Source organism: Aquarana catesbeiana, linkage group LG06 (assembly GCF_042186555.1).
Source record: "Aquarana catesbeiana isolate 2022-GZ linkage group LG06, ASM4218655v1, whole genome shotgun sequence".
Lineage (NCBI taxonomy): Eukaryota > Metazoa > Chordata > Amphibia > Anura > Ranidae > Aquarana > Aquarana catesbeiana.
The window spans coordinates 85,557,105-85,584,047 of NC_133329.1; the positions used below are offsets into that span (position 1 = coordinate 85,557,105).

The 26,943-nt window shown below is 41.8% G+C and overlaps 1 protein-coding gene across 3 annotated transcripts in view; it reads right to left on the bottom strand.

Moving 5' to 3' along the window:
• The window catches only part of UBN1 (ubinuclein 1), a 55,259-nt gene that overhangs the window by 12,838 nt on the left and 15,478 nt on the right, over positions 1 to 26,943 (bottom strand). For all 3 annotated transcript variants that reach the window (XM_073636359.1, XM_073636358.1, XM_073636360.1), the window contains 11 exons: positions 23,354 to 23,488; positions 21,449 to 21,534; positions 16,031 to 16,469; positions 15,768 to 15,838; positions 14,058 to 14,187; positions 12,106 to 12,227; positions 10,079 to 10,195; positions 8,904 to 9,050; positions 7,101 to 7,151; positions 4,264 to 4,306; positions 1,170 to 2,210 (listed from right to left, as the gene is read on the bottom strand). In XM_073636359.1, coding sequence (XP_073492460.1) covers positions 1,170 to 2,210; positions 4,264 to 4,306; positions 7,101 to 7,151; positions 8,904 to 9,050; positions 10,079 to 10,195; positions 12,106 to 12,227; positions 14,058 to 14,187; positions 15,768 to 15,838; positions 16,031 to 16,469; positions 21,449 to 21,534; positions 23,354 to 23,488 — 2,382 coding nt within the window. The remainder of the gene's footprint in view (positions 1 to 1,169; positions 2,211 to 4,263; positions 4,307 to 7,100; positions 7,152 to 8,903; positions 9,051 to 10,078; positions 10,196 to 12,105; positions 12,228 to 14,057; positions 14,188 to 15,767; positions 15,839 to 16,030; positions 16,470 to 21,448; positions 21,535 to 23,353; positions 23,489 to 26,943) is intronic.

Sequence of the window (26,943 nt, forward strand, 5' to 3'; positions counted from 1 at the left end):
GGTGTTGTGGGCGATGAGGAGCACAGAAATCTCCTGCATCCCTCATTCTAGTGCAAATATAACAATTCACATAGGAATATTAGATAGCAACTGAAAGATGAGCAGTCCCACTTCTGTGCTGGAACTGCTCCCAATATAATGCATGGTGTCTATATTCCCTATCTGCATGAAACGTTATCCTGGGCTGCAGACAGGAACTCCTCAGGGCACTTCTCTCCGAAGTTTGAAAAGCTGTATTGAGAAGTGGCTGGCTTTTTGTTTGCAGCCCAGGATAACCCTTCACACAGATGTGGTACATGGAAGTCGTGCATTATATTATCCCGCGCATTATAATGAAAGCAGCTCTAGCACAGGAGAGGGACTCCTCTCTGGTTTCAATATAGGTAAACACATGAGAGCAGATCTAGATATTCTGAGCACATTCCAGATATAGATTGTAAAATCTCTCCTTGAAATCTCCCATCTACTGGTATTTCTTGTCTTGTCTCCGACATTTTCATTTGCAGGTCTGCCACTATACAGACACAGGCTTTTAATACTTCAGATCGGCGCTGACATCAGCACTTACTGACTGCAAGGGGCACTGATGCAACCAGCCACTGATTGCACAGAGAGCTGCTGGGATGACTAGTCACCTTAACAGGAAGTTACAATACCAGGAGCCTGCTAAGGCAACTTCTGGAGAAGAACTAGACCTCAATGGGACAGACTGAAGAGGAAACGAGGAAGATTGTAAGCTTATTGCTACATTAGCACATTATCTGAGTTCAGCTTTAAAGTGAACCTGTGCCTTTTCCATGCAGGGCAAAGCAACAGGCTTAAGTTTCATGTCCCCCTCCCCAGCAGCTTTTAGTTGCCCTGATTTTGCTCCTTTGCCCCTTCAATCAGCCAAGGGGAGTGAAAAAGGTAATTCATATGTGAGCTCTTGTTAGAGCTTACAAAAGGCAGATTGTCTCTCCACCTTGGGAAGGAGTCACCTTCTCCATACCACAAAGGAACTGGTATTTTATCTGCTCCTGGCAGCTATATGGAATAGAAGGGTGCAAAAGAAAAGGGAGTATGTTCTGCAGTGAAGGAGGGCATTATGGAGATCCTGCTGCCTTGCCATGGACAAAGCATAGGCTTGGTTTAATTTGTAGTGGGTCATATAAATAGCATATTCATCTTACACTTAGACTGGAAGGTGTGCCTGTGTTTCCTCCAATTCCTCCAATCATGGATGAGGTCAGCAATTTGGCCACTCCTTGCGTTCCTTTTCCAGAGTCTTGCAATGCCATCAAGGTCAACTTTTGAGATGGGTGAGTGGGTTTCTTGGCAGGAACAGCGGTTGGACCACGCAGAACAGATGGTGGAGACTGGTTGACAGAGACTGTGTTGTTCAGGCCAATTGTGTTCCCCGAGTTACCAGGTGAAGGAACCGGAAGCCTTGGAACGGCTGGCCTGTAGGATGAGGGTACCACGGTGCTGGTGCTGCCAGGGTGCTTTCCCAACAAGTTTGGTGATATTACAGGTTTGTGATGGTTAACCATGTTAGATGGTGGAGAAGTGAAAGCCTGGGGTTTGGGAGATTTGGTTTGTGGGGTGGGAGGCCTCTGTGGAGGTGATGGAGCAGTGACTCTCTGACCACTATTCTGGTTCGGGGGTGTGAAGCTCCCCTTAATGTGCTGGCTGTTCATGTGGTAAAGCTTCACTGAGGGCTGTAGAGATGGGTTGGTGACCTGGGTGATCTTCACCTGCCCATGTGCTTGCTGCTGTGGCTTTTGCTGGACTTCAGATATCATCTTTGAACTGAGGACCTGTGACAGTTGCTTCTTCTCTGGAACCAGTGCTGGTTTGTCAGTAAATGTTGATGGCCGTGATGAAGAATGGGAGGCGTTTGCTACAGATACTACTGGAGAGCTCCTCTTTTTCTCCTCTGTGGGTTTCTCAAGCCCAGACAATTTTGGAACAGGAAAATCGAAGGTTGATGTTCGGCTGGACAGGGCATTCAAATGTTCCGATACGGCATCTAGAGATGGAGGGTTGCGGATGAGATCTCCATCTAGAGAGTTGTCCTGATTGTAGGTAGGGACTGGAGACCCACTAGTAGAAAAGGATGATGTAGGTGCCGGAACTGGACTGTTCTTAGCAGGAAGTGTTGAGGAGACGGCTGCTCCCTGGACCTCCACAGGGGAAGGAGGTATGGACTTTTCTACCTTATTTGAAGATTCCTACCACAGAATTAGGAGTGTTAAAAAGGGGAAATCAAAATATATACACATACACTCAAACGTTAAAGGGAAACAATGCTACACTATCATTTTTTAGCTACTGTATATCTAAAGCCCAATATTTATTGCTACTTTGGATAAAGCAGAGAATGGTAACAAAAAAAACAAAACAAAAAAAAACAAAAAACCACACGGTCGGGTCTTTGTTGCCATCAGTGTCCCATTAGAGAGATTTCCCATCACTTCCGGTCCTATATACAAAACATGAATTGACAGGTAATCTTACCAAAATAAGGTAAATTTCCTCTTAGACAGTTGTCACTGGCACAAGTACCCCCATGGGTTTCCCTTTATTTGTGTTCTGGTGACAAGTGAAGATTTTGCATTGTGCCTCACTTTAAGTCCAGGTGATAGTGGTCACCCAGACAAATAGAGTGAATCTTCCTAGTGGCGACACAGACAGCAATAAACCTCTCCAAGTTCTACTTCGTGTTTCAACACTCCAGCGCTGTCCCTGACTTCCTCTGCAGTTGTGCACCAACAGTCCTCTTCAGGGCAGAACTACACTGTCATTTTCCCCATTTTCTGTGAGCTTAACCTGTCTATACATATCCTCTGTCCTGGAACAATGCCCACCCCATTGCTGCTGGAGGAAGAAAAGCTGCTGCTTTCACATCACTGGACCAGCTAGAAGACTGCAGGAAAAATAATCTATAGGGTTTTCTTTTAAATAAAAAATACTGGGGGGCTGGATAGGGGTGAAATGCAGGCAATCTGCTTTAACCACTTCCAGCCCGCCGCACGACGATGTACGTCCAAACTTTGACGGTGTTTATCGTTGTTATGGCAGCAGCAGCTGCCATAACCCCGGTATCCCCATTTTTGCGTGGCGGCCAGATTTCTGATAAAAGTGGTCCCTGCGGCGGATTCGCCACGAGATCACTTTTAATCGGTGGCAGGAGAGGGCCCCCCCCTCCCGCCGCTATCCAGTGCCCTCCGCTGCTTACCGGAGCCGTTGGTAGTGGCAGAGGCGATCGCGTCCTACTTCGTGCTGTGCCTGGAGACGAGTGAGGCTAAGATGGCGCCCACTCGTCTCCATGACACTGCTGGGCGGAACCGACGTCAAAACGTCACTTCCGCCCACGCCTCTTAAAAGGCATTATTTTTTTCAATGTCATTTTTTTTAAATTACTTTTTTCTTTTTAAATTGCATTTTAGTGTAAATATGAGATCTGAGGTCTTTTTGACCCCAGATCTCATTTATAAGAGGTCCTGTCATGCTTTTTTCTATTACAAGGGATGTTTACATCCCTTGTAATAGGAATAAAAGTGACACAATTTTTTTTTTTTTTTTAAACCGTGTAAAAATAAATAAAATAATGTAAAATAAATAATACAATTTTTTTTTAACCCCCCCCCCCGTCCCCGTCCCGATGAGCTCGCGCACAGAAGCATACGCGAGTAGCGCCCGCATATGAAAACGGTGGTCAAACCACACATGTGAGGTATCGCCGTGACTGGTAGAGCGAGAGCAATAATTCTAGCTCTAGACCTCTGTAACGCAAAACATGCAACCTGTAGAATTTTTTAAACGTCGCCTATGGAGATTTTTGAGGGTAAAAGTTTGACGCCATTCCACGAGCGGGCGCAATTTTGAAGAGTGACATGTTGGGTATCAATTTACTTGGCGTAACATTATATTTCACAATATAAAAAAAAAATATTGGGCTAACTTTACTGTTGTCTTATTTTTTTTTTTATTCAAAAAAGTGAATTTTTTCCAAAAAAAGTGCGCTTATAAGACCGCTGCGCAAATACGGTGCAAAAAAAAGTATTGCAACGACTGCCATTTTATTCTCTAGGGTGTTAGAAAAAAAACAATATATAATGTTTGGGGGTTCTAAGTAATTTTCTAGCAAAAAAAACCTGTTTTAAACATGTAAACACCTAAAATCCAAAACAAGGCTGGTCCTTAAGTGGTTAAAATACATGACAAAGAATTGGTATGGTTTATCTAAAAAGAAGAACGCAGAGTGCTAATATTTGACATTACCTTTACTTTTACTTTGGAGGGAGCTGTAGGTTTGTTTTTTGCCCTGTTAAAAAAAAAAAAAAAAAAAAAAAAAAGAAGAAGGAAGAGTGACAAGAGTTAAAGTAGAGACACACACACACAGACCCATAGTTCTGCTCAAAATTGGCCTCTTATACATGTACAAGTCTCCACTCTCCTTTGAGAACATGAAAGAATGTCAACCACACTCCACTTAGCTCTTCTTACAGTATTTTTTTAATAATCAATTAATTTGACTGCATACAGCGATATATACACCCAAAAACCAGCCTTCCTTTACGCGTTTCCCCCACTCCTGGCTTGCTCACAAGGATAGGGAAAGTCAAGGCCTATCCTTCTGAGAAAGCCAGGAGTGGTGAAACGCTGGTTGGCTTTGGATGGATAATTTGCTGTATGCAGTCAATTCATTGAGTATTAAACACTGTAAGAAGAGCTAAGTTGAGTGTGGCTGACACTCCCTTGTTCTCAAAAAAGTTAAACTAGAATGCAGGTTATGAGCACAAGTCAATAACTGAACTTATAACGTTATATGAAGGACATCGCAATTAGTGAGAATGATCACTTGGTGGTATAAGCAGATAACAAAACAATGAGGTGCTTCCACAATATGAAACCTAGCACGCCCCCCTCTACAAAAGGCAGCAAGAAGGCTTCTATGTTTTTTTTTTTCTTATTTAGACAAGATACTTACACTAGGTGGATGCAGCATTGGTCAGATACTGCATCTGTCCCCTGCCAGCTCTAAGACTGAGAACTGAGTGATCAAAGATCGCCGATAGCTCAGTTCTCAATGCTCCGTGAACAGAGAGCTGATGACTGTCAGTCACCGCTGTCTGCTCTGACCCCAACCTCCCCACGCTCACTGGACTGGGCTGTGGAGGAGGTGGGATCGTCTGACTCAGCCTCTCAGCGTGTCGCTGAGAGGCTGAGCCAGGTGCCGCTCTAGGCTTCTGAGTGAATCCCGACCATATGGTCACGATCTTTCCCCAGCCTGGACCGGCTCTGTGACATTAGCTTACAGTGGGCTTCAGAACTAACTGCACTCCTGTGATCCACAGAAGTACTGCTCCTATAAAAGGCAAACTTCAGGTTTACTATGACTTTCAATAGTCGGTTTGGACCAAGCTGATCCAAATAGACTACTTCCTTTACTAACAGATGTGGTCACTCGGAGCACTGTGTAAACTGTATGTAGCAACAGCTCCATAAAGTATACAGTGTTATGTTCCAGCAGTGGGACAGGGACTTCCTATCCTGTTCCTGAAGCAAAATCGAGTCTGACTCAGTGCTGCTCAGCCATTCATAGGAATCCTTTTATTTTATGAATTAATGCAAGTCTTCCTCTGATTGGCTGAGGTGGAGAGTCAGACCAATGACATCGTAATCTCCACCTGAGCCAAGGAAGCCTTTTAGTCATTTACAAAATACAAGGCCTTCTATAAATGACTGAGCAAAGCTCAGTCAATTCTGTTTTGTTCCTGAAAAGGAAAGGGAAGTCCCCATCTCACTGATGGAACACGGTACTGTATATTGTATAAAACTGGCACTACATACAGTTTATACAGCGCTCCCAGCGGGCGTATCTTTTCGTAAAAGAAACCGTTTGTATGGTCCAGTTTGGTCCAAAGAACTATTTAAATCCATCGTAAACCTGGAGTTAGGCTTTAAAGAAGATCTTGCAGGAAATTGCAAGGTCCACTTGCACTGCCTGGGCCCCTCCTGCTTTACAAATCACCTACAATTAGTAAGCATAAAATGCACCTGTAAAGAAAAGAGTAATGCCGTGTACACACGGAATTTCCGACAACAAATGTTCCATGGGAGCTCGTTGTCAGAAATTTTGACCGTGTGTAGGCTTCTTCGAACATTTGCAGAAGCCCGGCTTGTTGATGGAAATTCCGATCGTGTCTACACAATTCCGATGCACAAAATTCCACGCATGCTCAGAATCAAGCAGAAGAGCCGCACTGGCTATTGAACTTCATTTTTCTCGGCTCGAACGTCTTGTACGTCACCGTGTTCTTGACGTTCGGAATTTCTGACAACATTTGTGTGACTGTGTGTAGGCAAAACAAGTTTGAGCCAACATCCGTCGGAAAAAAAATCCAGGAAATTGTTGTCGGAATGTCCAAGCGTGTGTACGCGGCATTAGGTTTACTAATTCACACCAGTCTTCCCCTGTGGCACCTGGTCGAGGATAATGTCACACACCTTCAGGCGAGATCCTGGGGAAGACAGAGCAGTCACAATCTCATGAGAAGTTGCTCTTCCAATGGACTTGAGTGTCTTCTACAATACAAGATTTTGCCAGTTTTGCAATCCACAGGAATCTTTCCAGAAGGAAAGGTAACATCACACTAAGCGATGCAGAAGCCAGGGAAGGATAAGGATAACTAACTTTGTTCTTTATAGGTACATTTTACACTTACTAACAGTAAGTGATTTGTAGAGTGAGAGGGGGGCCAGGCCAACTTGCAAGCAAAGTCTGCTTTAGGATTTCACAAAGATGTCCTAGCACAATTACCAGCTAGCCTGCAAAACAATCTGACCCTGTCTGTTTTGCTGGTAAGTGTGCTGAGAAATCTTTGTTTGTGATGTGCGTTGCTCTTCCATGTGCAAAGGATAGTTATGGATTGGTTGCCACTTTTTTGTACAGTTGCTTTAAGATTTCCTTGCATGCAGGCATATAAAGAAGTGTACACAAGAGAAGCAATCAGTAACATGTGCAGTGTGTTTGCCTTTAGCAGCTGATGACCACAGAGCATTTGTACCATCACAGGGACTTGTCAACACCAATGAAGGGTATATGTTCAACTTACATTATAGAGCTGAGCTGCGGGTACAGACGTCTGCTTTCATTAAAGAGAGTCCTGAAATGACACAAGATACAAGAAAAGGGATTCACATTTTTGGCTGACAAATTTACTATTCAGGCAATGGAGATGTAAAAATGCATAACCTTTTCATTATGGCCCGAACACCATCTGCTTGTTTTTCTGAGCAAACTGAATCCTGTGTGACATCGGTATTGATTTATCTACACATGTATAGTGATCCCTACAATATCTTCAGGGTATGAATCTTATATTATTATACCTATTCTCCACAGCCAATAATATGTGCCTATTGATAGCATGTATGTATCACTCAGGGAATTAGGTTTGACAGTCGGTTGGACTGTTGCATTGATTGTCTACTACTAGGCTTACTAGTGCTAGAACCCTCCGTGTCAGTTTTGTATGGTTCATACTTGTACATTTCATTTCCTGAAAACTAATAATATAGATTAAACTGAAGAGTAAAAAATGTATTTCAAAATAATCAGTAGATCCAGAAATATAGGAAACTGAAGCTATACAGAAACTTAAAATTTCTCTGTAAAGCCCAAGATTAGCCTCACCCTTTCCCATCACCTCATTAGTCACCGAAACCACTTGGCACATTAAAAGGACCAGTAGGGAGCCTTAAGCTAGATACACATTATACAATTTTTGTTGTTAAATTTCCTTTAGATTTACCTTTAATTATGCAGTGCAAGGGCCTGCCTGATTGTACACAATTTGAAAGTGTTTAGGTTTGACCTCATATTATATGGTTTTGGTAAATCTAAAGGAAAGTTGTACAAGAAAATTGGGGAGCCTTTAACATTTGCAGCATTTCTGGAACACATGGCAAAGCGCATATTTTCTGTGCATTTGCCATGCGTTTGGAAACACAGATGTGAATAGTTCTTGTGTAAAACGCATCAATTTCACTTTCAGGCCTCATCCACACCTAGCATAGTGGGAGCGAATGTTTTTTGGCTCATTTTTCCAGTGACACACATAGGGCAGCCCGTTGATTTCAATGGGTTGCGCTACACCTGGCAAAGTAGCTCATGGGACATTTTTTTACTGCATTTGTCACCCGTTATTTCATGTGGCAAAAGGTGCATTTGCTTCTGTGTTTGGTGTGCCGTTAACAATTAATGACACTGAAAGTGCAACTAGGTTATTTAGGTCTGGTTATTTTTTTAGGGTTGTCCATTGTTTGCAACATACTGACTCCCCCCTCCTCCCCCAAAATATTACTATTTATTACCACTTTTTGGTGATGAACTTTTTCACACAATAGGGGTAGCGGCCCAGTTTGAGGAGTTTTATATAAGTGTTGGAAAGTAGATACACAAGCTTGTAGCAATTCCAACAGTAACAGTATCTTGGACCTCTATAACCAGGGAGACCTTATCACCACACAAACCATTACATAAATGCTAACGAGTTTCAAGAGAAATAGTTCTGAAGAAGAGGGTATATCCCTTGACACTCATTTGCATTCTTACAATGGTTTGTGTGATGTTGCTAAGATCTCCCAGGTCATAGAGGTCCAATATACTGTTGCTATTGGATTTATTAAAACCTTTTCCATCTACTTCCCTTTGCATTGGTTTACATTTTTTTAAAATAAAATAAATGGTGCTTACGATAATGCACTAGATTGGCGTGTCCTATTTTTTTCCCCTTTTCTTATGCATTTACAATGCTATGAACCAAATGTCCAGAAATGTGTCAGATTTACTTTAAATTATCTATGAGGCAGCCATGATTAAAGGACTAAATTTGCCCTGTATTTTCTTCACATACCTGGCCTGCATCCAGCCTCGGGGCCAGATGGGTTTCACCTCAGTATCCAGGAAAGATTTGAAATACTCTTCCAGGCTCAGCAAACCACCACTGCCCTCTGGTTCAAACATGTCCATCTTAATACGGACCAGCTGGCTCAAGAGCTGCCTGTAGAGAGAAAAGACAGGAGGCAGTGAAACAGCTGCACACCTACAGTATGCGCCACAACTTGGAGCCCAAGTTGAACTCTTACACTTTTAATTTCTTTATAGTTCTGTACCTCAGCTTGTTCAGATTGCGGCTTCATGATCTCACAGTCCATAAAAGACATAGTATGACCAGTCTGGTGTGGAAGAACCTGCGTTTGCACCAGCCCTGACCTCAACTTTACTAAATACCTTTGGGATGAATTGGAACTTGGAATTGGAATCATCCAACATCTGTACTTGACCTCGCAAATGCTTTTTTTTTTTTGGCTGAATGGGCACAAATTCCCACAGACACACTAGAATAAAATCTTGTGGAAAGCCTTCCCAGAGGAGAGGAGGTGGTTGAAGGCTCCAAGTACAGTACAGGCCAAGTACAGGAATATCCTGGACGAAAACCTTCTCCAGAGTGCTCAGGACCTCAGTCTGGGCCGAAGGTTAACCTTCCAACAAGACAATGACCCTAAGCACACAGCTAAAACAACAAAGGAGTGGCTTCACAACAACTCTGTGACTGTTCTTGGATGGCCCAGCCAGAGCCCCGACTTAAACCCAATTGAGCATCTCTGGAGAGACCTAAAAATGGCTGTCCACCAACGTTTACCATCCAACCTGACAGAACTGGAGAGGATCTGCAAGGAGGAAAGGCAGAGGATCTCCAAATCCAGGTGTGAAAAACTTGTTGCATCTTTCCCAAAAAGACTCATGGCTGTATTAAATCAAAAGGGTGCTTCTACTAAATACTGAGCAAAGGGTCTGAATACTTAGGACCATGTGATATTTCAGTTTTTCTTTTTTAATAAATCTGCAAAAATGTCAACAATTCTGTGTTTTTCTGTCAATATGGGGTGCTGTGTGTACATTGAGGAAAAATAAATGAACTTAAATGATTTTAGAAATATAACAAAGAGTGAAAAATTTAAGGGGGTCTGAATACTTTCCGTCCCCACTGTACATCCAATCAATTCTACCTGGTGTCAAAATCCCTACCTGATCTCCTCCGTCCACTGAAACTTCTTTCGAGGCCCAGGAGTTTTCTTGCTGCTCTTGTCTTCTTCCTCCTCTTCTTCAGAATGGGCCTTCTGATCCTTGTCATCTGACAGCATTCTGTAGAATATAAGAGCAGATCAATGAGAGACTGCTCAGCAAATCACCACAACAATGATCCTATACCTTTGCAAACCTTATCAATGCAACACAAACTATCTACACAGTCATTCTTTCAACTTGCAACTTCGTCATGCCTTACAGGTAGAATTTTGTAGCACCCCCTTAGTATATAATGCTTCCCCAATTCTAAAAATGGCGGCCCTGTCAATCTGACTAAAAAAAGTCTGACAGGAGATTTATACTCTGTGCTTCTTCTGGCGACCAGCTCAAAGTTACACCTAGGATGTGGAGAGGAGACCTTGGACCTACTGATGAAGCTCAGTGGACTGAAACCTTGGAAATTGTTCCTGAGGTTTCTTTATCCCTTTACCAAAAGCTTACACATTTATAATTCACTGGGTTTATCATATTCCACAAAAATTACACTCCTGGGGTCGGACTGAGGCCCGTGACCTCAAACCAGGGAAGTGCATGCCCAGGCTCTGGGATGGCAGGTCGGCAAGGCCAGACCACGATCAACAAGTGCACTCTGAATGCAGGTGTTTTGGTGCGCTTTCAGAAAGTGCACCACACCCACCAGATGTAATAGAAGTCTATGGCTCAGTGCAGCGAACCTGCAGGAAAGCCACAGGTACACTGCGCTGCACCCGCGGTGTGGGTAAACCACAGTGCATCAGTATGAAAGCAGCCTTATAGGTGGCACAGGACAGTAGGGGCTCCGTTAGATTTGCGGTTTGGGGGGCAGTAAAACCCCATACTTCATTGTGGCCCACGACTGGTTACCAGATCACTTAAGTGGCCCTCACTCTTCAAAAGGTTGAGCACCCATGCCCTAGGTGCGCTGGGGAAACTGGTACCTTAATACATATGCTATGGAGATGCCCTATAATATTTCAATACTGGTCATCAATTTTAAAATAGTGCTTCTAAGCATTATTCCTGAGGTCCTAGTAACATCAACCTCCCAGTTGTTGCATTGTACGGCTGTTTATTCTTGCCTGCAATTTTACTGCACAGAAATGAATGTCTATTACACCTCTATCATTTATGCAATGGAAAGATGCACTAAATGACACCCGGGGAAGAGAAAGATTGACTTAGCATAGGGGTTATCCCCAAAAAATGTGAAAAAATTTGTCTCCGTGACTATCTTCATGTGGCCCAGCTCCTGCCTCTTCTGTATTGTATTTTATCCCAATAGTATTTACTTAATGCTTGCGGTGCTTAGTATGCTGTTGTAACATTCACCAGTAGGTAAACACTTGAAAACAGGTATCTGTATCTTGTAAATTCTGTACCGCTCTTGCACAATGTTGTAATGGAGCGCCACGATTTTATTTAATACACGTGGTCAAGTTTTGTGCTTGTAATGGATTATAATTGTTTATCTTATGTTTATAGTTCTAAAACACATGGAATTCTAATTTAAAATTCAAAAGAAAATTCACTATGCATTTAAGCCACTCTGAGAACTGCTCTGAGTGTTTCACTTGCAGCTTTACTTGCTGACGAAACAATGCTATAGGGACAACACAAACCATTGGGCACTCTTGAATTTCAACAGTTGGATTTTGAAACTCTAAGCCAGGGGTTGGCAACCTATTGCCTGCCTCCGCTAAATGTCTGGCCCGTTAGTGCACGTGATGAATTCACGTGCACCCGGTCCGCAGACATTTTCTGTAGAGTTGGCGGTTGGCTTTCTGGGGATAAAAAGCCACTCGGCTGTTATCCCCAAGCCGTCTTCCGTGGCTCGCTCGGCCTCTCCTGGCCTCCCATCCCACGTCCGCCGGCTGGCCACAGACCCGAAATAATGCCAGAATAGGCTTTGATTGGGTCTCGGATTTAGTAACCTAAATTTGGGGGTTTCTGTAAAGAGAACCTGTCACATCTGTGTACTGATTTCTTACTTGGCATATTTTGCTTCGTTGTATATTTTAAACTCTTTGTTGTACTTGCTGATCTGTTCCGGCATTGCCTGCAACACAGCTTCCTTCAGCTTCCGTAGCGGCTCTTGCAACCGACCCCCCTGCTGAAAAAAAAAAAAAAGGGAGAGAAATGTTAAATACTGAAAAGATCTCAGACCGTAAAAGTAAGTTTATAATTTTTACCAATTGTCCTGGACTTTCTACACCCCCCAGTGTCTTTAGATTTACTTACAATCAGAGACTTGTTCTGCCTGGAGAAGTGTATCAGACTGTTATGACCATTCCGTAGTCATGAGATCAGTACCATACATTTTACTGCACTGCGATCTGTATGTGTGCTGCCATTCATTTTGAATGGCACGCTAAGGCATATACAATTTGCATTGCAATGAAAAAAACTGCATGAGCAATTTTCTTCTGCGTCATTTAAACTGGTGCCTCAATGAATGGTACAGTGCAAGCATTACCGCAGTGCAGAATACTGTGAATCGGCCCATTACTGTACTGACTGCTGTGTATATATTATATATCTATCTATCACACACAAACACACATACACACACACACACACACACACACACACACACACACACACACACACACACACACACACACACACACACACACACACACACACACACACACACATATAGATACACGGTATCTCACAAAAGTAAGTATACCCCTCACATTTTTGTAAATATTTTATTATATCTTTTCATGTGACAACACTGAAGAAATGACACTTTGCTACAATGTAAAGTAGTGAGTGTACAGCTTGTATAACAGTGTAAATTTGCTGTCCCCTCAAAATACTCAACACTCAGCCATTAATGTCTAAACCGCTGGCAACAAAAGCGAGTACACCCCTAAGTGAAAATGTCCAAATCGGGCCCAAAGTGTCAATATTTTGTGTGGCCACCATTATTTTCCAGCACTGTCTTAACCCTCTTGGCCATGGAGTTCACCAGAGCTTCACAGGTTGCCACTGGAGTCCTCTTCTACTTCTTCATGACGACGTCACGGAGCTGGTGGATGTTAGAGACCTTGCGCTCCACCACCCTCCGTTTTGAGGAAGCCCTACAGATGCTCAATAGGGTTTAGGTCTGGAGACATGCTTGGTGAATTAGAGCTGCACAATTAATCGTTAAAAAAATTGTGATCTCGATTCACCCCCTCTGACGATCTGTCCTGCTGAGTTTGCCGATTCTTTCATATAAACAAGTGGAGAGATTATCAGCTCACTCAGCTGTCAAAAGAAAGCATCCAGCAGTCTGCCAAGTTTAGAACTTAAAACATTGTAACTAACTTCCTTCTTAGATCAAAGGGATAGAACTTCTGTGTAAACAAATAACCTGAGCAATCTGCCAAGTTTTAAACAACGTGTACATGCAGGTGTGTGTAGTTATTTTAAGGGGACAGCAAATTTACACGGTTATACAAGCTGTACACTCACTACTTTACATTGTAGCAAAGTGTCATTCTTCAGTGTTGTCACATGAAAAGATATAATAAAATATTTACAAAAATGTGAGATACTGCATATACATTTATTTTTTTACACCGTATATGTATATTATATCCAAAATTACTGTATTGTAACAAACATTCTTAAATTGCTATTTATAAGGTCTGGATCAATGACAACCTGTCATTTTTTAGCAATAAAGATTAGAGGCTCTGAGATAAAAAAAAATGCTGTTCACTCCTATATTACTTTATGAACAAAAACCTAATTTACAGCCAGCCAAGAAATCATTCTTATATACGGATAGACAGGTTTTAGACAAGCCGCATAGTAAAAGGCAAATTCCAAATTACTGGATTACTAAACTCACAGAGAAATATGCAAATGAGCACAAGAAAACGTTCAGGTTGCTGTGATTGGTTCTACACAATTCTGCCACTGGGTTATCAATGATGGTGGTAGTTACCTGTTTGTGTAGGTAGAGGCGGCTGGCCCATTTCACAAGCGTGTCTTTACTGCAGGGGAGGACGGATGACAGGTGGGTAAAGACCGCAGAGCGAAGAGCAGGGCTGAGGTCCCGAGACAACAGGTATATGCTACAGAGACAAAAGAGGGAACATTTGTTATATCCAAATAAAAGAAAAGACAGAAAAGAAGGGAAGGGTATTTAGCCATCAGCTTTGTATTGCTTCCCATTGCATTGGGAAGATGGGGGGGGGGGGGGGAGAGCAGGACAGCAATGGAAACCTGGCATCGGGTTTAAAGTGATTTTAAAGCCTGAAGGTTTTTTTTTTACCATAAATGCCTTGTCTGCATTAAAGGAGTTCACTTTTTTACAGGTAGAAAAAATGTGCATTTATTTTTTCCTGTTGGAGCCTGTAAAGCATTGCACCAGCATCTGGTAAGCATTGTGCCATGCAGGTTTCCAGCAGATCTACCAGTTTATCAGTTTGCCCGTACGTCCCATACGGGCAAGCAGATACAATATGACAGGATGAGAGAATGAACTGTTGGCTTGTAGTTTTCAATGAATTAACACGGCGCTCCACATTGAAAACTGCAAGCCAACAGCCGCAAAGGCTGCCGGACCTTGTAGTTTTCCAGTCAAAGAACGCTGCGAATGAGTGACGCAGCAGGAAAGGCAAAGCCTGGCTCAGCCAGGTTTCTTTTTTTTTTTTTTTTTTATTGCGACAGCTAGCGAGGGGGTAAGATCCCCGCTAGTTGTCAGATCAGGAAATCGGGGAGGTGCAGGGGCCGGTCCATTCGTAACATGTATAGGTGTGACATGTAACATGTTACAAAAGGTGAACTTATCCTTTAAAGGCGAAAACCTAATTGCAGTGTCCCCCCCCTAACATTTACTTACCTGAGCACGATCTCTATCCAGCGATGTGCATTAAATCAGAGGCTATCTCCCTTCTCATAGGCTCAGAGACAGCAGTGGCAATCACCTGCTACTATTAATCACAGCCAGTAAGGAGAGAGCAGGGACAGGACCAAGTCATGCTCTGTGTGTCAATGAACACAAAGAGCCAGCTTGGGAGTGATCACGCACTGGTGCCTCTATAGCAAGTGGTTTGCTATGGTGGGCAATCAGTGTGGGGGGTGAGCCAAGAGCACCGGTGGGTGACCCGAGGAGAGGAAGATCGGGGCTGCTCTGTGCAAAACCATGGCATAAGTATAACATGTTCGTTAATTAAGTAAAAAAAAAAAAAAAAAATAGGCTTAAATTCACTTTAATCGTCCACCACTCTAGTATACATTTTATTGTTTTTGTTCTCACTGGAAAGACCAGTAATCTGCATGACCCAGTTGCACAAAATAGTGTGAATAAACCTCAGACAAGTGATGTGACGGTTGGTAACGCTTCACAGGCACAGAACTTGTATTTGTCTCCAGCACCCTGGGGTTTTTCCTACAGACTTTACTGAAGTAGTCACGTTTGTGAGTGGGTCTCCACCAGCCATCGCATTGATGAATGGGACCCTATGTGGCCCTGAAACATTGCTTGCAGATATGGTGACTTCAATAAAATTCTGATAGACAGAAGCACACTTGTTTCCTGTATTCCCCCAAAGAGCAGACAAAATATTATCAGTGGTTTGCAGACTCATCCAATCATTAGCACAGATGAGGTAAGAAATCCATTTACATGAGAACTGAACATGATACTCACTCCAAAAGTGCATTATTCATTTTCCCGGTAAACAATATTGTTTTCTTGTCGCCCTCTGACGCTCGCACAGCCTGAAACAAGATTAGCAGCAATGGCTCGGAATTTACTAATTCAACAAATATCTCTATCAAGCTCTACTCAAATCTAAAGTTCAAATAAGACATAAGCTCGTTTTAGAGTAGAGATCTGTATATAAACTACAATCAAAGAAAAAATAATTCAAATAAAAAAAAAAAAAAAGACTTTCAGGTAAATGTGCATACCAGTGTCAGCTCTTTAATCTTCACTTCTAGAGACGTTGGCAGGCCCTCAGGCATAGACGGTGGTTTCTTAAACTCTTCTGAAGGTGCAATCACCGAACTCCCAGCTCCTTTCTCTGGTGAAGGATCAAGCAAGTTATCCAAGTCTTTATCGCTCAGTGCATCAAGGGCACTGGCTGCTTGGAGGAGCTCAGTCTCCGTCACTATGGTGGAAAGTAGCGGGTCTGGGGCTGGCTCAGCCTCTCGCGGTGGTGGAGGAGGCAGGACTGGCGTTGTAGAGGACATGGAGGAAGCCTTTGGCGCCATGCATATGGTAGTGGCCATCGATTTCCTTTTTTCTGCTTCCTTCTCCTGCCGAAACCTGGCCAGCATCTCCGACACGTCAGTGACAGGTGTTGTTTTCTTCTTCTTTTTATCCTTGGCGCCATTTAGAGCTGTGAAACTAAACCAGATGTAAAGCTTGGTGATCATGAATGACAATCTGTAATATAGAGTGCTACGAAATATCCTCAATATTATCTGTATTGTAATGATGTCTGAGTTGGGGCAGACCTTGTACCTGAAAAAGATGTTCATACTCTTCAAGAAGGAGAAGCTACTGAACCTTGTGCACTTGTTGGGTGGGAAAGTTAACTTTGTCATAGCCAAGCAGTATTCAGACTTATTCTATATATATATATATATATATATATATATATATATATATATATATATATATATATATATATATATATATAGAGAGGGAGTTTATGAAAGTTATAGCCATAATTTATCAGAAAGCCAGAACACCCTACAATGTTTCAAAAGGCCATGCAGGACATAGACCATTTAATTAATGGGTCCTATACAGCCCCTAAAATGAGAGACTGTGCTTTAAAGTGTATGAAAGCCCCAACAATGAGTGATTTTTATTTGATCCCTTTTAGTGTGTTAAATATACATCTGAAAAAAAACGTTGCTATTTGTATATGACAAGGACAGAAAAAGGAGGATTTTTGTATGAAACCTTTTCTTGGAGTCCATTGAGGGACACAGGAATTTTTAAATTTGGGGTTATACTTTTGCCTACAAAAAGACTGGACACTGGCAAAAAAAACCCAAAAAAACCCCAACTAAACCAGGATAACCTCCTCCAATTACTAGCATGCCTTTTTTTGATCATGAACACAGAGGGGTAGAACCTGTGCCTCTCAATGGACACCAAAAAAAGGATTCTACGTCAAGTACAAATATTGTATTTCTGGCTGATTTTCCTTCTAGTCTATTGAGAAAGTTTTAAACCTTCGGGACATTAAAAACAATCCAACTGAGAGGTGGCCAACACGGCAAACTAGCTAAAAAGAAAATTGGATATACAAAAAAATTTGCGCCAACTCTCAAGAAAATAAAGCAGCCAACACAACCACTTGACCCTTGTGAATATGAAAAATAAAATAAAATAAAGTGTGGCGCTGGTGGTGATACCTCGTTATAGGTAGTGTTAAACCTGTCACGGGGATAGGGATGTACAATCCTCAAGTGTGTACAAAAAAGAAGGAAAAGGGGATGGGGGGGAGTTGGAGTGAGGGAGATATTACCTTCTCCACCCGAACTTCCCCATGGGTGAATTCAACATTAGTGAGGATAATATTTCTATTGCTATCTCTATTTTTCCTTAAGCTTCCTTTTTTGTTTGATTATAACCTGGAGTTGAACCTCCAAGTACGAGTTTGATAGGTGTTCCCTATTTTTCACGATACGGAACACCTACCTCCTAAATCTCCACTTATTTAGCACACAGATATAGACATATCTTTGCACGAATTTCCTCACTAATGTTGAATTCACCCATGGGGAAGTTCGGGTGGGGAAGGTAATATCTCCCTCACTCCAACTCCCCCCCCATCCCCTTTTCCTTCTTTTTTGCACACACTTGAGGATTGTACATCCCTATCCCCGTGACAGGTTTAACACTACCTATAACGAGGTATCACCACCAGCGCCACACTTTATTTTATTAGCTAAAAAGAAACCCCAACAAAACAAAAAAAATGAAGAAAAAAACATAAAACTCAAGAGTAACTGCAAATCTAACAAAAAACCCTGAAGGACTTTACATTCAAAGTTGGCATCAGATGAGACCACAACATCTACATTAGGAAAAGTAACAGAAGACCAGGTAGCAGACTTGCAAATCTGGGAAAGAGATAGTTGATGCTGAAAAGGCAAAGAATCACTCAGAGTGATTCACTAGACAGGAAAAGGTGGAACCAAATCCTTTAGACCATAAGCTTGGATGATGGACTGTCTGAAAGAAAGAAAGAGCAGCAAGAGAATAGAGCTCTACAATGGATTTCTAACCACTCAGCTGTTGGGTCCTTAAAGATGGGCAAATCCTCTGCTACTGAAATCATGCATTCCGGTTAGGGAGTGCCAGATCCACAGTGGGAATAGACAACATCTGCAAAAAAAAACTTCTCTAAATAGATACAAGGCTAATAATCACATTTTGTTGCTTTGCAGCCTGAAAAGCAGACGGGCACATTTTTGTTTTATCCAGCTGTATTTACTCAATGCAACTTATAACAATCAACATGTCTAAAAAAAAAAAAAAAAAAAATAAAATAAAAAAAAAACAGAATCACCGCCTCCTAAAAAGGACTTGTAAGCTCAATCAGGTGTAGCAAATCACCTTCTCAATGGCACACAAAGCCATTTGACTTTCAACTGTGATCAGCTGAGGTCATTTTGATTAGCTCAGCATGAAAAAAGCTTTCCTGGAGCATTTCAGTCCCTGATAGTGCACTGTCATTAGGATCTCCAGGATAAAGTTGTGAACAGGCACAACTCAGGAGATGGCTACAAAAAAAAAAAAAAAAAATGTCAAAGGCTTTATCAATACCTAAAAGCACAGTGAAGTCTATTATTAAGAAATGGAAGGCATTTGGTACAACACAGACCCTCCCTGGATCAGGACGTCACTCTTAACTGGATGAAAGAGCCAGGAGGAAACTGGTCAGAGAGGCTACCAAGAGGCCTACAGCAACTCTGAAGCAGTTGCAGAAGTTTATGACAGAGTGGTCATTGTGTGCATGTGACAACAATATTAAAAATTCTCCACAAATGTGGCTTGTATGAAAGGGTTGCAGGAAAAAAAGCCACTCCTCAAGAAAGGCCACATGCATTCCACGACGGAGCTTTGCCAAAAACGCACCTGGAAGATTCTGAGGCCACATGGAAAAAGGTGTTCTGGTCAGATGAGACTAAAATTGAATCATTTGGCCTCAACACCAAACGATATGTCTAGCAGAAATTTAATACAGCTCACCATCCAAATAACACCATTCCTACAGTAAAGCACGGAGGGGGTAATATCCGGTTATTGGGGTGTTTCTCTGCAGCAGGCACTGGAGCACTTGTCAGGATACAAGGAAAAATGCATGGAGCAAAATTCCATCAACTTCTTGAGGGAAATTTGCTGCCCTCTGCCAGAAAGTTGTCAATGGGAAGAAGGTTTACCTTCCAACATGACAATGACCCAAAGCACACAGCAAAAATTACCACACCGTGGTTGAAGGAGAAAAAAAAAGTGAATGTCCTTGCATTGCCTAGTCAGAGCCCAGACTTAAAGCCCATTGAAAACCTGTGGAATGACTTGAAAACTGCAGTCCACAAATCCGTCACCAGCAAATTTAACTGAACTTGATCAGTTCTGCAAAGAAGAGTGGACAAATACTGGAAAGTCTAGATGTGCAAAGTTAGTATTAGACATATCCCAACAGACTAAAGGCTGCAATTAAAGCAAAAGGTAGTGCAACAAAATACTCACATAAGGGTTTTTTTTTTTTTTTTTTAAATTCTGACAAGTTGGTGTTCTATCACTTACTTGGATGTTATAAGTTGCACTGATTAAATACAGCTGGATAAAACAAAAAGTGTGTCTGTCTTCATTTCAGGCCACAAAGCAACAAAATGTGATCATTTTAAAAGGAGGGCGATTCTTTTCTATACCCACTGTAGATAGAAAAGTATATCATATTTGCTTGGTTTTAAAACTTTTTTTTTCACATTTCTTCAGCTACTTCCTGCTTTCCACGGCTAGGCAAATAATGTCATGCGTCCCAGGAGGGGAGGAGGGGGTTTTCTCAGCTAAATGCTATATAAATCATCTGCCCTTACTCAAGATGGCCACAGCCAGAAATACCGGGGGGGGGGTCTTTTCAAAATGATATCTCAGCGAAATAAAGCACAGAAACATGAATGGATGGGGGAGTTCGCTTTGCATCTAAAAAATTGTTTTTGGTAATCAGATGCAGTATAGTTCTGCTTTTACATGATATTTCCCATAGAGAAACAGATAGAAATGCAGGTGCAAAGGAAACTTTTTTTTAGAGCCCTAGGAGTTTTAAACAACCCAAGATTGGAAACAGCACTGGTAGAACAGGCTAATTCTCTAGTTTCAGAATGGTGCACATTGGTGCAAATGATACACTTAATCAAAAGAAAATAGGTGCTACAAAAATGAAGTTTGTTTTATAATAGCAGAGCTGTAGAAAAGACATCTGCCCTCCTAGGAATCGAAGAAAAAAAAAAAACATGGCATGCTGGTTGTAGGAAGGGTTATCTTGGGCTGACCTCTAGGTTTTTTTTTTTTTGTTTACCAATGTCCACTCCTTCTGTAGGCAGCAGTATAACATGAAGATTTAAGAATCCCTATTTCCTTCAAGGGGTGAGAAAGAAAAGGGTCCTGCTGTATTATGGTAGCTGCCCTCCCACAGTCAGGCTGCTCTGTTGAAGGGAGAAATCTAGTAGAAAGCCAAGGCCAACATTCTGCAGGGTTTGGTCAGTACAGGTTTGGCAAGTCAGTGCTTTGCAGCTACCCACTCAGACCTGTTGGATAGAGGATGAATGGTGGGAGTAAAACCAACAGCCACTAGTCGTGAACCCTGCCTAATAGTAAAAAAAATTAATGTAGTAATGGATCATTAAAAAGGAGTTGTAAACCCTCAAGGTTTTTCTTACCTGAACCAGATCGTTCCAGCGATGAGCACGAGCCCAGCAGCTCCAGCCGCTGTCTCGGGTCCTCATTGGATAGAATGATAGCAGCAGGAGCCATTAGCTCCCGCCGCTGTCAATAAAATCCAGTGACACGGGAGCCACGCCGAGTCCTGCTGTCTGTGTCAATGGACGCAGCAGCAGGACTAGGGAGCGCGCCCACACGGGTGTCCCCATGGAAAACGTCTCTCCGTGGGGCACCCGATGAAGGGGAGGAGCCAGGAGCACCACCAGGACACCCCAGAAGAGGAGGATCTGGGCCGCTCTGTGCAAAACCCTTGCACAGAGCAGGTACGTATAACATTTTTTGTAAAATAACAAACCTTTATAATCACTTTAAAACTATGGCTATATGTTGAAGATTTAATACTATGTACACAATCTTACCCTGGCTTTGGGTGTTTATTCTTCTTTCCCTTTTTCTCATCTTCTCTCTTTTTCTTCTTAATTTTGTCTCCCCTCTCCTTCATTTTCTGCATGATAAATTATGTATTAGAACAGACTTAATCACAGGAAGGCACCCTTTATATATTATGGCACAACCAAGACACTGGATATGAACGTGGAACTGCGCTTGTGATGGCACAGTAATTTTATAAAGTGATATATCAGTTATGGAGGATTTGGATGCTGTTGATCACAAGTATGTGCTATCAACTGCTTTAAAGTATAACTAAAGGCAGAGTGGCTAGAGTGGATATATATTAGAAGCCTTGTAAAGCTGGCCATACACCATACAATATTCTTATATTTCTTTAGATTTACCTTCATCTATGTAGTGCAAGGACCTGCCTGATTGCATACAAAGTGAAAATGTTTAGGTTTGACCTCATATTATTATGGTTTTGGTAAATCTAAAAGGAAAGTTATACAAGAAAATGATATAATTTATGGCAAGCCTTACTTTTAATTGCGGTCTGTGCCCTCTCTATTTGTCCTGATTACCATGATCATTGAATGTTAAAGCAAAATAAAATACCCAAATTTTGGGTTGTCCCCAGAACAGCGATAGAGGGGAAATCTTCCAATGGGGACACTAGTTCTGGTGACCTGGGAGTCCCCAAGAGGCTCCCTTAATTTGCAGGGATTTCCTCTCACTTCCTATTCGGCTATGGGACAGGAAGGAAATTTTCCAAAATGGGACAAAGATGGTGAAAAAAAACAATAAAAAAAAAAAAAAAAAAAAAAAATTATATATATATATATGTATAGATATAGATATATATATTTTATCTATATATATATATATATATATATATATATATATATATATTTATATATATATATATATATATATATATATCTCTATCTGACAGGGGGTTATAACTAGGAGGTGCACCAAATAGAAAATTCAGGATGCACTTGGCCAAAACCAAAACCTAAAATGTTTTTTTTAATATATTTTTTATATATAAAAGTTGTATTATATTTGAATTTGTAATATCATGAATTTAAATGAATATGAATTTATTGTCAGCCATTACTGGCATCTTTAGCGCAAGAAAAACTCAAGAAAAATGGATCCCTTTAAAAATGTTATGCATGTCTTCACACTGGTCCGTTGTAGTGTTAAAAATCTTGCTTGCTGCATTTTTGGTCAGTTAAAAACAAAAACAAAAAAATAGAAAAAAAAAAGGGGCGCACCAAAAACGTACCTCTCTGTTGAAATGCATTGAAAACGCATCAATAACGCATCCGTGTTAGGTTTTTAATAAGGAGTCACATGACCTATGCAACAGGCTCCAAGTCACCTATACTATGGCTAAACCCAGGGCTATTCTGATCACCAAAGCTTTGGTAATTCCTGGTAGTGTCAGAGCCTACCAACTGGTGAGGTAGCTGGTCCCACTGATCTGCCAATGGCGTGGGAAGGAGGATACAACATGCAAGCCTTGACCCTACAGGAAGTGGTGCAACTTTGCTGATCAGAAATGCCAGACATTAGATTCGCAGACTTAGAAGTTACTGCGCGAACGCACACCTCCAGGTAACAGTACTTTTTAGCCAACAGATTTTAGGTATAAAACCAAGAATTTTACCTATATTCATTTTAAGTGCAGGGAGACCTGTTACTGGCAACCTTTGGTGCAGAGATCCTGGCATGGGGGGGGGGATGTCTTGGTGGCAATTTCTGATCATGCAATAGCACAGCTGTCTGAGAGCTGAATGGTTATGGATTACGGATGACTTTCAAATCCCCAGGCCAAGAGCTTCCACACTACATAAAGATCTGCTACAGTAAAATTACTTTTTACACCGTCAAAAAAAGGAAACTGAAGAGGATGAATTCACCTTGGGGGATTTCTTTTTCTTCTCTTTGACAAATTCATCCTCCGAATCAGAAGCTTGTCTGAACTGCAGTGTTCCAGAATTGATGTAAAATCCGCCATACTTTGTGTTTAGCGATGCAGGGACAAGTTCATCGTACTACGGAGAAGAAAAGACAAGCAATTCGACACTGTACTCCACATCAAAACCTTATTCTGTGCTTCTATGGCACTGGTGTATTACCCTTCAAATTTACAATTTAGGGACTCTTCCAGAAATATACAGGTATGTACTTCAGGCAACTTGCTAGTTTGATTTGATAAACTAGAGCAGAGGTCTCCAAACAAACATTCTAAATAAAGGGCCAGTTTACTGTCTTAGGCCCCTTTCACACTGTCGGACCGTTCAGGTCCGCCTGTCAGTTTTGTCGGCGGATCTGAGCGGGCGCTCCATGTTAGCCTATGGAGCGACGGATGTCAGCGGTGACATGTCGGCTGACGTCTGATCCGCTAAAATCAGACGTGTGGCCCTACGTTCACATCCATCCCTTGCGGATCGGATGAGATCTGATGAAAACGGACATGCTATTCGTTTTCGTCTGATCTCTCCATAGCAACCAGTGGCGCTCGACAAGCCCCTCCCCGCTCAGTGAGCAGAGAGAGGGACCTGTCCTGTCATCAGCTGGCTCAGCGGAGATTAAACGGAGAGATCTCTTGCTGAATTGGCGGACAGAGGCTGACTCCGTGGCAGCGGATCTGCCTCGTGGGAATGAAGCCTTACAGACTTTAGGTCAGCCTTTTTCAACCAGGGTGCCCTGGGGTGCCTTGAGGTTTCTTCAGGGATGCCTTGGTAAAATGCCTAAAAATTGCCCAAAAATTGTATACAAGTCAGCAGGTGGATCAAGTCTGTCTTTTAACCCTTTTGCTGCCGCCCTGTGCTCCATTTTTACACCTCAGGTGGCCATTCCATTTTTGCAATTTTTTCCATTGCTTTTTTATTTTTTCCCTTTCAGCTTTCAGAGTTTGTTAAAAACCTCCCAAACCATATAATTTTCTGAAAGCACATGACCTGTAGAATACAAATAATAATAATAAGTATTTGTAACTTTAAAAATTGCGCCTTTTTGCGAAATAGTGAAGATTGAACAGATGCAAAAAAGTGTAATTATCCAAATTTCTCAAAAAAATCTGCAGGTTTTCACTGTTCCCTTACAGCTTTCATAATTTGTGAAAGACCCCCAAAAACCATAAATTTTCTGAAAGCATATGACCTCTAGAATAAAAAGAAGGTGCTACTGATTTTTTAGACCCTGCGATATTTGTGCAAATGTTTATCAAAACAATAATCGCAAAAAAATACACTAAAACCATTATTAGCAGATAAAAATGCAGCTAATTCAACAAAATTATTGCCAAATATAAAAGGGTAACCTGTATGGAGTTAATAAATAAGAAGAAAAAAAAAAAAAATTTACATTGCGCCTTTTTGCAAAATGGTGAAAATTGAACGTATGCAAAAAAGTAAATATCCAAATTTCTCTAAAGATCTGAAGGTTTTCATTTTTCCCTTACAGCATTCATAAATTTGTGAAAGACCCCCAAAACCATATTTTATGAAAGCATATGACCTCTAGAATAAAAAGAAGGTGCTACTGATTTTTTAGACCCCGTGGTATTTGTGCAAATGTTTATCAAAACAATACTGTCACTGAAAATACACTAAAACCATTTTTAGCAGATATAAAAAAATAAATAAATAAATAAATAAATAAATAAAAAAAAAAAAAAAAACACACAATTTTACAAAATTCCTGCTAAATATAAAAGCTTATTCTGTGTTGAGTTAATCAATAACAAATATTTGTAAATTTTAAAATTGCCCCTTTTTGCAAAATGGTGAAAATCGAATGTACCCAAAAATGTAAATATCCAAATTTTTCTAAAAAAACTTAAGGTTTTCATTTTTCCCTTACAGCATTCAGAATTTGTGAAAGACCCCCCAAACCATATATTTTCTAAAAGCACATGACCAGTAGAATAAAAAGAAGGTGCTCCTGATTTTTAAGGCCCTGCAACTTTTGCGCAAAGGTTCATCAAATAAATATTTTTTTCCTTATTTGCACACATAAAACGCAATATAACTTACGCAATTCCTGCTAAATTCCTACTAAGGCCTAGTTCAGTGGGGTGTGCTAAAGCGTATGCCCATGGAGGGCTGTGTTTACCTGCACGGGGATACACAGGTATTCTGTGCATCCCTGTGCAGGCAGTCCTATGCAAGTCAAATGGGACACAGCAGCTGCAGGGACAGATCTGACATCCATGTGGGTGTAGGTGCATTGACCCAAACGGAGACAGTGCGAGTTCAGGGACATGCACCCACACGGATGTCAAGTTGGGAGCAGTGGCTGTGTCCTTGTAGCTGCTGCATCCCTATTGATATGATTAGTACTGCCTGCACATGAATGTACGGAACACCTGTGCATTCCCGTGCAGCTGCTGTGTCCCAATTGACATCAATGGGACTGCCTGTATGGGGATACAAGGAACACCTGTGCATCCCTCGCAGCTAAACACAGCCCTGTAGTGGTATTTTTTGTAATTTTAGCTGAATAACTCTGATCAGCGGCTTATTAGCCACTAATCAGAGCTATTTTTGTAGTCTGCTGAACATTTCTGATATAAGTTTATGGTCACTGAAGTGACCATGAGCTTATAACAGAGCAGGAATGTAGGTCCGTATGGTGTACAGACTTGGCCACCTGCAGGCACTTCTGTAGGTCCGCATGGCAGCGAAAGGGTTAAACAAAGTCACAGGTTTTCATTGTGCACCCTTACAACCTTCCAGCCGCCGCTTGCTTCACAAACAATTATATCATTGGTTGATAAGGAGGACATAGGGCGCCTATACAGTATAATTGTTTGCCCCTTACCTGCCCCTTCTCCATCAGCACTGGGGGTCACATTAGCTGAGTGAGGGAGAGAAACAAGAAGAATAAATCACCTGTAACATCGGGTGTCCTATGTTTGTGGATGTTGCTGTATTATGTAAAACTATTAGTGTATTTTTTTTTCTACATTTTAGAATGGTGTGCCTTGAGATTGTGCATAATTTTAGAACGTGCCTTGACTGAAACAAGGTTGAGAAACACTGCTTTAGGGGGCTGAATTGTGGCCAGTGAGAGTGGAAAATACCCCAGCATCAGTGGGAGTATACAATACCTCAGACTTGGTGGTCAGAGGAAGTAAAAGAATTAAATAGCACCAGTGGTCATTAGGAGGAGGAACAGTGCCCTATCATTGGGATTAGTGGCAGGCAGGCTCCAGGAGATGGTCAGAGACTGCAGGCACGCTCCAAGACATGGTCAGAGACTGCAGGCACGCTCCAAGACATGGTCAGAGACTGCAGGCACGCTCCAAGACATGGTCAGAGACTGCAGGCACGCTCCAAGACATGGTCAGAGACTGCAGGCACGCTCCAAGACATGGTCAGAGACTGCAGGCACGCTCCAAGACATGGTCAGAGACTGCAGGCACGCGGTCCAAGACATGGTCAGGGACTGCAGGCACGCTCCAAGAGATGGTCAGGGACTGCTGGCATGCTCCAAATGCATG